Here is a 12,207-nt window from a genome sequence, read left to right as displayed (position 1 = left end):
GAGGGACCAGCAGCAGAGTTGGCACAGAAGGGTTTTCACACTGTTGTCTTGCTGAAGAATTGCGTTTGGTGGGACTACATAAAATACGGCTCCCTGAAGTAGAAGAGGGCCTTTCTATCACTGAGCCCAAGGTCATTCACCAGGCTACAGTGCTGTGTGCGTGGTAGGCATGGGGGCACAAGCCAGGGCCCACACTGAGCCCGTGCTCAGGCCGTGCCACCTCCTGCTGCCGCTGCTGGGGCCCACCAACAAACCCCTGCCAAGACAAAGGCTCGAAGGTGATGGGCAAAGGCAATGTGCTGATGGACCACGGTGGTCTGCAGAGACAGTGAGCTAATCTCCACACCAGGGGACAGGGGAGCCCTCGTCGAAACACAGAGTACTCAGCTGAGCAGATTAGCTGCTTTTGTCACTGTTCACCCTGGGCCTTATTAAAGGAGCTCAGACCTCCTCCTGAGCAAGCCTGGCCAGCACGGTGGGACACACACCTGGCTCAGCCTGTTGCAGCGTGTGAACACCAAACAATGAGATAACAGAGCTTTGGTGACAGCAACGGGCTTGGGCTGGTTCCAACCCTCCTGGTGGCCGGGGAGGCCCGGTATGGTGATGGTAAGCACCCAGAGACTTGTGATGGGTGTTGCATGTGTGTTGTGACCCCACCCAAAACAGAAAAGACCTATAAATAAATAAACAAAATCCACTTTATACAAGGAGGGTTCACTGTTCAGATCATCTAAAAGAACCTGGTCAGAGAATTGGACTCCAACAGGAAATGGCCAGGAGATAGCACGGGAGCCTGCATGGCTGGAAACAGGGTGTGCATGTGCACGCATCCCCACGCACTGCGCAGGCTCCTGTGTGCTTCACCTTGGGATGAGGACAGTTTGTCAACCTTGCCTCAAGCTGCAAGCCACCAGTTCTTACCATGCTCACTCTGGGCTGAAGATGGATAATCCAGTGCCACAAGCTCCTGGGTCACATTTACGGGAAGTGCCATGGAGCAAGTGGGGGTTTCCTGTGCCAGCCAGGCCAACAGAGCTTCTCTGATCTCAGCTTTTGAGGAAATGCAGAATGGAGACGACTGCCGAGCAGCCTAGGTGCTGGCGCTGAGGAAATCACTGCTGGCGGAGCTGTCGCCTGCATCTGGTCGTTGCAGGTGCCAGGAGAGCAGGAGGGGACGGGACCACCACAGGGCCAACCCGTGCTCCTCAAGCAGCCAAGCTGCTGCCAGGCAGCGCAAGGCAAGCCCAATTGCTCCCCTCAGCCCCAGCACAGGCTGTGCTTGCAGAGGCTCCACCACCCCCTGACATTCACATACATACATGTATATATATGTGTGTGTGTGTGTAAAGGTATTACCAGAAAAGAATTTAAATGGAGCTGCCTTCATCTACAGGTGTTCACAGATGGGGAAGACAAATTTGTAATTCGCAGACGTGACCAGTGCTGTCGCTGCAAGACTAGGGACAGGGCAAATCCTTGGTAGGGCCCCAGCAGAAACCTGGAGACCTTGTACTTTGTAACTGACGTTGCTGTGCTCATTTAACATTCTTTGCTGGCGGCTTCAACATGCAGCATTCCTATACACCCAATCCTCACCGTTTATTCTAAAAAATGCTAGAAGCGTTTTTGTCCTTTGCTGTGCAGTGACCTTTTCAGAAGTACTCCACAAGTGCTGCCCACACAGGAAGGTGGGGAAATTCCACTGGTCTAAAGTGCTCAGAAAAGGTTGGATGTTGACAGTCAGTGCCGTGTGACAGGCTGTGGCGATGGCCCCCAGATGCTCTGGCAGGCCACGGGCCAGCGCACTTCCATGCTGCGGGAGTCCACAGTGCTGCATCCTCCTGGAGGTGCAAGCCCCTCGGTGCTCTCTTCCCAAAGCGGCCAGTGGGAACTTGATGCAGCCTAATGCTGTTCAGGCTCTCCCTTAGCCCAGTGACCTAAAAATTAAGATGTACATAATTCAGTACCAAAAAAATCCCCGTGGGACAAAGGCCTCTCTATTCAAAGCTGCACATGATAGGTCAGGAAGCCAGAACACGTGCTCTTTCACAGCAGCTCCCTTACATTATTTTACTAGTACCTAGTTCTTTGTCAGAATTTCAGCTTGTCACACTGGCGTTTTAAGTAACATTTACTCTGCTCACATTTCCCTAGAATTAGGGACTTCAAAAAATGCTAAGAATAACTTGGCTTTATTTACATTTCGCTGTGCAACTGCAAACATCCCTGAGGACAAGTCAGGCTGCACAGCAAGCACATTCATTAACAAACTGAACTCCTTTAATGATTTCATGGAACCGTGCTCACACCAACGGTCTGCAGATCCGCTCAGCCACTCATTTCGGAGAGGCCAGCAGCAGTTTTCCTGCACTGCTCACATTGGCACACCTGCTACGCGCCTCCTTGGAGGCTCTGCAGAGCAGCTCAGCATCCATCCACTGGCAAGCATGCGCTGCACTCAGTAGCCTAATGCTACGTGCGCCCCGCTCCTGCCCCACACAGCGGGCACTGTACCACGGTGGCAGCGGGCAACGAAGGAACAACACCCCAGTGAGCACCCAATATGCACACGCGTTCAAAGTGGCATTTTTGAGAAATGTTTAAATACAAGCTAAACTCCTCCTTCCACGGTTACACAATGACATAGCCACCTTTCTTTTTTCTTATGGGAACAGTGTCACCTTGATATGCTTTCCTCAGAGAGGGCATGGTAAGTAGCACGTCTCACTGAGTGTTTCATCAGCTTGAGCAGGTTACCAGGACGAAGAGCGGGAGAGGTGCGGGAGAGGTGCATTCCACTCCCCAGCTGTGAGTGGGACAGACTACAGGAGGGAGCAAACCCCCTCCACATCCCTGAAATGTGCTCACCAAAGCCTTTCCTGAGACTTGTGACTTTTTTCCTTTGCATTAACATGCATCACTGCATGTCTGAAAAAAATAAAATAGAAAAAAACGGGAAGGACAACTGAGGTTGGTTCACAACCCACTTCGAAGATCAGCAACTGCAGCTATGCCCAGATTTAACTATGGATACAGATGGCAAAGCTGGAGATGCCCGTGGAGCCATATAAGACTTTCGTTGTTCATCTTTACACACCTGAAAAAACAGAAAAGTCATGCATTGGCACTCATTTAGCTAGGTCTTTTAATGCATGCTTGGCAGTGAGCTGGAAGCAGCTCCCTTGATGGCAGCAGGGGGCCTCTGCCTAATAACCTCTCTTTCCTGTTTCTGGATGAGAGCTCGGAGCTCAAGCACAGAACTGCCTGGCCCTCTCAAACTGACCCGAAGAGCCAGAATTTTATATTCCCCGCTTTACAAACGTGACAACAACATGTGTGGAGGAATCCCCTTCCCGAGTGAAAAAGACACACCACAGCCACTGCTTCTCTTTAATAGCTACGGTACAGTTCTCTCACTGTGGATATCATTGACGCGTTAACTGCAGGGAAGAGGCACCAGACCCATCTTTCAAGCTTCTCCAGGCCGGAGGGCGATGCCGCGTCCTGCACGGTGATCCCGCAGAGGTGGCTGGCTCTGGGCCGTCACAGCAGCAGCTCGTGGGGCATGCGCTCCCCCCGCAGACCGGCCAGCAGGTTGTCCGCAGCCAGCACCGACATGGTGGCCCGGGTGGCATAGGTGGCACTCCCAACGTGGGGCAGAATCACTGCACGGACAGGAAGGGTTACTGCGGGATTTCTTACGCTCACTGACCTCGTACCACTTTCCTTTGCCCCAGCCCTCCCAGGGGTCTTCCCATGGGGTGGGCAAGCACGGTCCTCCCTTAGCTGCCTCTCTGCAAGGAGCTGACACAAAACACACTGCTGCCGAGCACATCTGATAACCAACTAACTAAGCTATTTGTGAAGACAGGCAGTCAAGAGTGGGTCCTCCTTTCTACATTCAGGCTTGGTACTTCCCGCATAGACAGAGTCAGTGGTAGATGTGAAAGAAACATTCCTTTGGCAGAGAAACATGCAGTGAAATTCTCACACTGTGGTCTCGCTACCACACACCTGTAGGAAGTTCCGCTCACCTACAGGAAAGAACCAACGCATACTGGAGCAAAAGCCAAAAAAATCGTTCAGAAAAAAATTTGTTTTACAGACTCCTCGGTGCAGGCAAACAGCCCCTACAGAATCTGCAGAGTTACAGCGCCGTAAAGGCAGGGATTTTTATCTACCTGTGTGACAAATCACAGAATCCCAGAAGAGCTGAGGTTGGCAGGGACTCCTGGGTCCATCTGGCCCGATCCCTGCTCTGTCAGGGCCACACAGAGCAGGGTGCCCAGCACCGTGTCCAGGCGGCTTCTGGAGACCTCCAAGGAGGAGACCTCACGGCCTCTCTGGGCAGCCCGTGCCTCTGCTCTGTCACCCACAAAGTGCAACCCACTCCTGTGCAATGCAAAGAAATAAGCCAATGCTGCTTTAACAGTACACCCTCACATTAGCAATGAACGAGCACTCGCCCAAGGTACGGCGAAACGCCTGCACCGCGGTCTCTGTTGGCTTTATAATACACAACACCTACGGGAAGTGCAGAGGCCCAAATACTTGACACGGAGCTGACTTCGGGAGGAGGGGCGGGGGGGAAGGTTGTAATGCAAACTGCGGGGACGTGTAGGTCCTTCTGTTCACAACCAAGAACCATACGTGAGTTCTCTGCTGTGGAAGCAATGTCAACGCTTCCTCCTCTACTTACCCCGTGTTTTTCCAACTGCTGAAATTATTTGGCAGTTTTGGGTGAAATCTGTCAATAGTTTCAGAATCAAAGCCTCATTTCCACTTAAAAAACAAAACGTATTTATTTTTGTCTTGGTTGGTGTTATTCCAAAGCTCTAAGGTCTCTGAAGTACCAAAAATATTTCCAGAAATATTTCTCTGCTTTTATCATTTCTCACATTACCTACTATGGGATCTAAACAAAACACAGCAAAAATAGTGTTTAATAAAATGACAATCAAAGCAACAGCTAGGAACTGCTGTTTCAGAAATGGACACCCAGTCATGGGCAAGTCCACATTTTCACCCTGACCTTCCGACATTTTTTTTTATTTTTATTTTTTCCACAGAACAGATTTTTCCTTACCCAAAAAAACATCCTTCCATGGCAGAGGACACTCTGCCGCCTCCTACACCATCACACTGGATTTTGCCCCTTCAGATGAGGGCAGGGCACCAGGTTTTACCCTTGGTTTGCAGCTTGATCAACCAAAGCACTCGGGTATGCAAGAGGACCTTGTCTCCAGAGTTGCCCGCTGGCTCCAGAGCAGGGCAAATTGCCCAGGCGAAGCAGAGGCAGCCAGGTAGGAATAACCCTGACAAGTTAACAGCAGTGAAGCTGTGGACAACCGTAGTTACTGTCTGCCCAGAAACCAGCATTTCCTCTGTGTTCCATCTCTGCCTCTTCGTTTACAAGCAAGTCTACCTTGCTTGTACCTGAGAGCAGTCCCTCCCAGTAACCAACCTGGTCTATGTGCTTCCCCATCTGACGAAGCAGAGGAAAGCTACCAAAGGAAAGCACAGGGGAAGGGCTCAGCAATCACCGAAGGCCACACAAGGGAAGCCAGCAACCATGCCAAAGGCTGTCCCTAACTTCTCTCAGGCTACTCGCTACCCTGTGGTGCCTGCAAGGACAGAGCTGCATGGAAGAGCTTAAAGGACACAGGGAACAGCCCCCAGCTTAGCCAGCTCCTTCTCTGACAAGGATATCCTAGGAAAATCCTGAGGGCCACTAACACCCTGTAGCCCAGGGGCTGCTGCACTAAAACATCACCCTGCCCAGCATGGCAGCTCTCAGGAAAGCACTGGTGAAGGTAATAGTGATAAGTGATTGTCCCCGTTTTCAGGTGTTCCTGCAAAGAAACCTCTGCTCATCCCCACAGCACAAGCTCTTACCGGCTTCTTCTGCTGGGGGCTCTCTGGTTTGCTGACATACATCAGACAACTCGGCACTTAATGAACTGTGCTCCTGTGCACGCTGCTGAGCCTACACCTTGCAGCCCAAACTCACAGTGGACGGGCTAGACAGTCAGCCCTGCTGGAGCATTCCCAGGGCTCAGACTCCTCTAGGCAGACTCAGCACCAAGCTTCTTAGCTGCACGGGAAGCTTATCTTACAGAATTCTGTGCCCAGGAACTTACAGAATACCAGAACTTGGCACAGCCAGAGGTTTCACGTTCCAGCACCTGCCAGTATCAAACCCCTTCCTGAATTTCACCTCATGTCTCAGTTCTTTGAATGCAGATCTATCAGGAAGACATTATAAGACAAGCCAATCTCAACTGCTTTCTGGAGTATTAAAATACCACTTATGCTTGTTTTATATCACATTAATAAGGTCTTTCCCTTTAACAGCTCCCCGCACTACAAAATGGTTACCTACAATTTGCTTAAACATATAATTTTTCCTGCCTGTGAAAGACATTTCAGTTCTTGTTCACCATTTTCAAGCTCGCACGGACAGAAAATCCTTCTGAAAGCAACTAGCAGGTCCCTCGCCTTAAGCGGAGGTGGCACTCCAAGCAGCAGGTGGCCAGGAGAGCGACAGGGGAAGCCCCAGCTGCAGGCACAGCAACTTACCGCAGTTCTTGAGGGAGAGCAGAGGGTGGTCAGTGGGCAGTGGCTCTGGCGTTGTGACATCCAGGCCTGCAGCAGCAATCTGGCCACTGACTAACGCATCATACAGGTCCTCCTGGTTCACCACCGGCCCCCTGGGAAAAGCAGAGAGATGGGCTCACACCGCTCCGAAGTGGTCGAACAAGACCCTGGGGTCTTCCACCCCTTCGGGGCCGGACACAGGGCCCTGGGCAGCAGACAGAGGCCGTAGCCCCCTAAGCAACTTATCCTGACTCTGGATGGATCCCAAGAAACGTTGGGATGGAGGGAGCAGGCCACAGTGTGGACAAACTGTTCCTGTGGCTGCAGTCGGGATGATTGCACATCCTGCATAGACTCCCAGACAAAGCACATCTCACCGCTGACGGGATCCCTCTGCAGCCTCAGCCGTCAGCAGGGTGCCAGGGTCACGCTGCCCGTGCCGCAGACCGGGATACTGTTACCTGCTTGTGTTGATGAACACAGAGGTCTTCTTCATTCTGCTGAAGAAATCCTTGTTGCACATTCCCTGGGTGTCAGGAGTCAAAGCACATGTCACAACAACAAAGTCTGACTCTTCAGCCAGCCTCGTGAGTGGGACTGAGTGGAGAAACAAAGGTTCTTTGAGGCTCTTGTCAGAGGCTTCACCAGCCACCCTCCTAATTCACAAGAATCACCAGCAAGCAAGTTTTGCTTTGCAAAAACGTCAACCTTTCTCCACAGAAGGAGAGACACAAGGATGGGCAAACATCAAACAAATTACACAGAGACACATTCCTACAGATACTATTGTAGTGTTTTGTTTCGCTTTTAAATTGTAATCAATCCGAAGGGAAATCTAGCGGTGTTTTGGTCATCTGGCCAAAAGGAGGCTCTAGAATGTATTTCATGTTTAGATAGCAAAATACTGCAGTGACAGTTTATATCAACATTAAATCTCTCCCTACATTACCTACAGATGTAACTCATGCAACTTCCACTCCTGGACCTGAGTAGAGGAAAACGCAAAGGACTAGCAATGACTGTGCAAAAAAAGCACCAACTGGAAATGTACTGGCTTTGGACTGAAAAATTAGCACTGGTTGCAAGACTCAGGACTCCAACAGGCCTGCAGAGAAGTACTGTTTGCTAACTAAGAAATATTGCTAGGCTTTGTTGGATTATGACATTCATTTTAAAGCAGAAGCTTAAAGCCCGTGTTTGTTTCCAGCACCCAACATCTACTATCAGCAATAATCTGCAGTCAGTCCCATCCCCTCCCCTCCTCCCTGCTTCTGCCCCGTTGTGGGACTTTAAGGTATCTCGCTGGGTTAACAAGACCCTTCCCACTGTTTACCCTCACAGGAGCAGCTGTCACTGTCCCCTCCCATGGCACCGCTACCTTTCACTTGATTTTAAGAGTGAAACCAAGTGGAAATTATATGCAGACAGATATAGCGTAAAGACAAAACAATGAAAAAACCCATAGCCCACTGTTATCTTGGTTTGTCAGTTAAAGCCTAAATGTGTCAAGCAAACCTACTATCTGAAACCATGTGGGTCAAAGGAGTCTGCTTTCCCTCTCTTCCATCCACTGCTACCATGCAAGAAGCATTCGGCATTCACCACCAGCTCCTTTTGGTGCCTTTGTACCTGTTCAGCCCCGCTGTACTGAACACCCTACTCAACACCTCTGCTCCCTCGTGACTCACCCGCTCCAGGTGGCATCTCCCAAGGCCAGTACAGCTTTGCTGCTTTCTACCCCACAACTGAAGACTCACTGTTTCTCTCATTTCATTTATAATTCTTACCAAACTTGGCTTGAAACTCTGCAGCACTCTCTGGTTTTGGGTGACTTCCAGTGTACAAAAAGTTCTTGACCCCAAATGGCTTTAGACGGCGGGCAACTGCCTGCCCTAGAAATGAAAGAGAAGACCTTCTAGCTGCTGTGCCGGTGCCTGCAGAGGGGCACACAGCACAGTGACTAGCACCTGGCCACAGGGGTCACACAAGCCTCGCTGCTGCTCCATCCTATGCATCTGTTGGCAAGCATGCATGTGGTTTAGCTGGAAGGAAAGAATATATATCTTGCTAAAGGGCTGCTGTGATATTCCTGGTTGGGATTGCTCCTGTGAGGCTCGTTTCCCAGTGGGGTGAGTGGTATATGTCTTCTGCTGCTCCTCAAGGGAGCAGAAATGAACTCTCAGCCACGGGATAATAAACCTGAAGCTACCCTAGAGAGCAAACCAAAAAGCGAGGAAAGAAATAGCCATCAGCTGACAAAGTCAACAACTGATCAGATGAAAAGCACATTGTCCTGGACTTTGTCAAGGGTATTTGTTTAAGTGCAAACCAAGAGGACAACGTCCAGTTTGCTGTGGCATTCAGGTACAGTGGATGCACGTGAATAATTAAAACTTTAAGGTCTAAGCCTGATGGGTCAAAATCACCACTCAGAGAAGCTCTACTGGGCCTTTCTGGTTGTTCTAATAGATTTTAAATAAGTGAGCACGGGACAAAAGCAAAAGCACCCTGCCACCAGCAGAGGCACACAAATCTTGCACGTGACATGCACTTACCTATTCTTCCCAGACCTATGATGCCCACCGTACTATTAGACAGACCATAGCCACACATCCACAAAGGCTTCCATGTTGTCCAGCCACCACTAGCAGAAAGAGTCAGGTGGAAACGTTAAGAAAACAGCAGCACAGAGCCTACAGAGCCTAGCCCAGCACTGTGGCAAGAACACCACAAACCATAAGCACTGCAGCAGGCTAGCCCCTCTGGATGATCTTATAGCCAGAGGTTCCTGCTTCAAGCTAACTCTGTGGTCTCCTGCATGACTCTGCTCAAAGCTTGGGTATGCAACAGCTGCCTCAGAACCCGTCGAACTTAGCATGCTACTAAGCACAGCCTTGGACCAGTGAACTCTGGCCAGGTATCAAGGGGTCCAGAGCTGATTCAGTGGTTCTCACCCCTGATCCTCAATCTACAGCACGCGCAGGGGAGTTCAGAAGAGACTTCTGTCCCTTTTGCAGGCCTTGAATAACATGCCTCCAAAAAATCACAGGACTGCGGTGGACTCCACACTAACCAGCAAGATTTTCCACTAGCTTGGTGACGCTCTAGCTTCAGCCCCATTTCATTTGTCCAGCACTGGGATTTTTTTTTTCACTTTGTCCAGCTCCTGCAATGTTTGACTCCGGGACTGGTGGACTCGGAAGCCAGCCCTTGCTCTAGCACTCAGCTGCAAATACTCACTTCTTCACCTGCTCTATTGCCTCCGGCAGCCGGCGGCACGTAGCCAGAAGCAAAGCCACGGAGAGCTCTGCGGTGGCATCGGTCAGGACATCGGGGGTGTATCCAACACGGATCCCTCTGAAAGGAAAGCACAGCGCTCAGGTCTCCGGGACCATCAGTGCTGACTTTTGCGTGTTACCTGTAAATCGCTGGGATAGCTGCTGATGTAACTCCTTCCTGGGTGTTTACGGTACCATGCAAAGAAGGACATCCCTTTTGACTCCTCCTCACCCCTTCATTCTCAGACCCCTCTGACGGGGGCCCTTCCCCAGTACAAGGGCAGCGTGCCTCACAAACCCCCTCCAGCACTGACCTCTCTGAAAATCCACCCCCGAGGTCCACGCCGAAGCGATCTGTGGATCGCCGTGCTGTGTGGAGGACGAGCTCTGAGGTCCATCGTCTGTCTCTGCCTCCTTCCTCCCAGCCGGACCCCTGCTTCCACCCCACCCTTCACAGTCACGCATTTACCGACTGCGATGAGAGCCCCCCCCCAGGCCGGGAGCAAAGGTTACCGCTTTTTAATTTCATCCAAGGCGAGGTGGTCGAAGCCTACGGACATGGTGCTGATGACTTTCAGGCTGGGCCCTGCAAGACACCCTGTCAGGGCCGCCCCCCGGCCGCCGCCCCTCGCCCCCCCGGCCCGGCCCCGCGCCGGGCCGCCCGCACCCACCCGCGGCGTCCAGCACCTCGCGGTCGATGCGGTCGGAGAGCAGGCAGAGCAGCCCCTGCTTCCCCGCCACCCCCGCCAGCAGCTGCGGCCGCGGCACGGGCTCCTCCGAGTCCCACTGCTGGACGCGGCACCTGCGGAGGACACGGCCGTCAGGCGCCGAGCTCACGGGGCTGCCGCCGCCCGGCCCGGCCCGGCCCGGCCCGCCGCGCTCACCCGCCGGCCTCCGCCAGGACCCGCAGCCCCTCGGCCGGGATCCGCCGCGTCACGAACACCGCCATGGCCCGGCGCATCGCCCGCCCGCCGCCGCAGCGCCCCCCGGCGGCCCGGCCCGGCCCGGCCCCAGCTCGCGGCTCAGACCCGGCCCTCGGCCTGCCCCCGGCCCGGCCCCGCCGCCGTGTGAGCGGCCGGGCCCCGGGCAGCCGCGGGGCCGGGGGGGGCAGGCAGAGCCGGGAGGCCGGCGGCGGTCGGCGTGTGCTCGGCCGGCCCGTGACGGGCCTTGGGGCGCTGCTGCTGGCAGCTTTGTCAGCGCTCCGGGCACAGAGAGGGGCCTCGGGCACCCGTTTAACCCGGCGTTGGAAGGTCCGGGGTTAAGAAGACCGCGGCCTGAATTTCCTAAGGAAAAAACAAAACCCTGACAGAATTGCTGGGGTGATAAAAATGTCAGAGGTTTTATTTCGGTAATGTGCTCATTGTACAAATGCAAATACACGGGAGATCTCTGCTGCTGATTGTGTAGCCCGTGAGGAAGAATAGAGATAATTTTAATGAGCCCTCTGCCCCCCTCACCAGAGCACGAACACCTTAAAAAAGGTCACTTCTGCAAGGATGGCTGGCTGCACGCACGCTGTTCCCGGGTGGCAGGCAGGGAGCCGGAGCTGTCCTCTCGTGCTCTTGTGGGTACGCGGATCCAGCGCAGTGCACCAGTGAGAGGCTACTACCAGCTATTGCACGCTGTGACATGAAACTCTGCCCGCCATTTAGTGACGATGGTGACAACTTCATATCTTCATAAAAGTAGGACTGCTGGTAATGTTATATAATGTGTGTTGCTATGTAATATTTTCACCAATCAGCCAAGGGCCTGGTAATCTAAGGAAGTAAGTTGGGGTGGAAACTACGTCAACCAGCATGGCTTTGAGGCATAGCTTTATGCCAATGCCATTCATTTTAGGTTGATGATGACCTATACTGCTTTTGATGGGAGATGGTGGTGGATTTCTGTCCTTGCTTACAGTGTGCCGGATCCTCCCACATTGTTTTGCTGTGGTCACCCAGCAAGCTTTCTGATCAAAACTGTCTTCCAAGCTGTCACGTGTAGCTCGTCAGACATCACTTCTTCCTCTGCTGGCCATGCAGGCACATAGGAGCCATGGTGATATAGCTCCCAGCCTGTATGTCTGAGCAGAGTGCATCTAACCCAAAACAGGGCTGAGAACTTGCTAGCTGAGTGGAACAAACAACCCTGCTTGCAGCTCTAGGAACAGCATTTATCCCCCGTAAGTCTTTCTGCTCACTTTCTTGAAGAAACGCTACAGAGCACCCCAGTTCTGACACATCACCCACACAGCGACAGTATAGGCTGAGATGGCTGCCCAAGTCTCATTGATGGAAAAGTATTGCCACAACTAGCAGAGACTTGGTGCTAGATATATTGGGTA

The 12,207-nt window shown here is 52.4% G+C and overlaps 1 protein-coding gene across 2 annotated transcripts; it reads right to left on the bottom strand.

The window, feature by feature from the left end:
* Positions 1-3,379: 3,379 nt before the first annotated feature.
* Positions 3,380-10,908, bottom strand: GRHPR (glyoxylate and hydroxypyruvate reductase). 2 transcript variants are annotated; one of them, XM_080574993.1, is made up of 9 exons: positions 10,763-10,907; positions 10,550-10,680; positions 10,392-10,464; positions 9,841-9,957; positions 9,156-9,244; positions 8,388-8,492; positions 7,062-7,197; positions 6,583-6,713; positions 3,380-3,668 (listed from the first exon to the last, which is right to left on the bottom strand). In XM_080574993.1, the coding sequence occupies exons 1-9, from the start codon at positions 10,837-10,839 to the stop codon at positions 3,547-3,549; spliced, it is 981 nt and encodes a 326-aa protein (XP_080431119.1). In that variant the 5' UTR covers positions 10,840-10,907; the 3' UTR covers positions 3,380-3,546. The 2 variants fall into 2 exon arrangements, with proteins under 2 accessions (XP_080431119.1, XP_080431120.1); XM_080574994.1 differs by lacking the exon at positions 8,388-8,492 and having other exon boundaries at positions 10,763-10,908.
* Positions 10,909-12,207: the final 1,299 nt, after the last annotated feature.

This window comes from Anser brachyrhynchus (genome assembly GCF_964034855.1).
Source record: "Anser brachyrhynchus genome assembly, chromosome: Z".
Lineage (NCBI taxonomy): Eukaryota > Metazoa > Chordata > Aves > Anseriformes > Anatidae > Anser > Anser brachyrhynchus.
The sequence above is the reverse complement of the archived record's forward strand: the minus strand, read 5'-3'. Positions and strand labels throughout refer to the sequence as shown.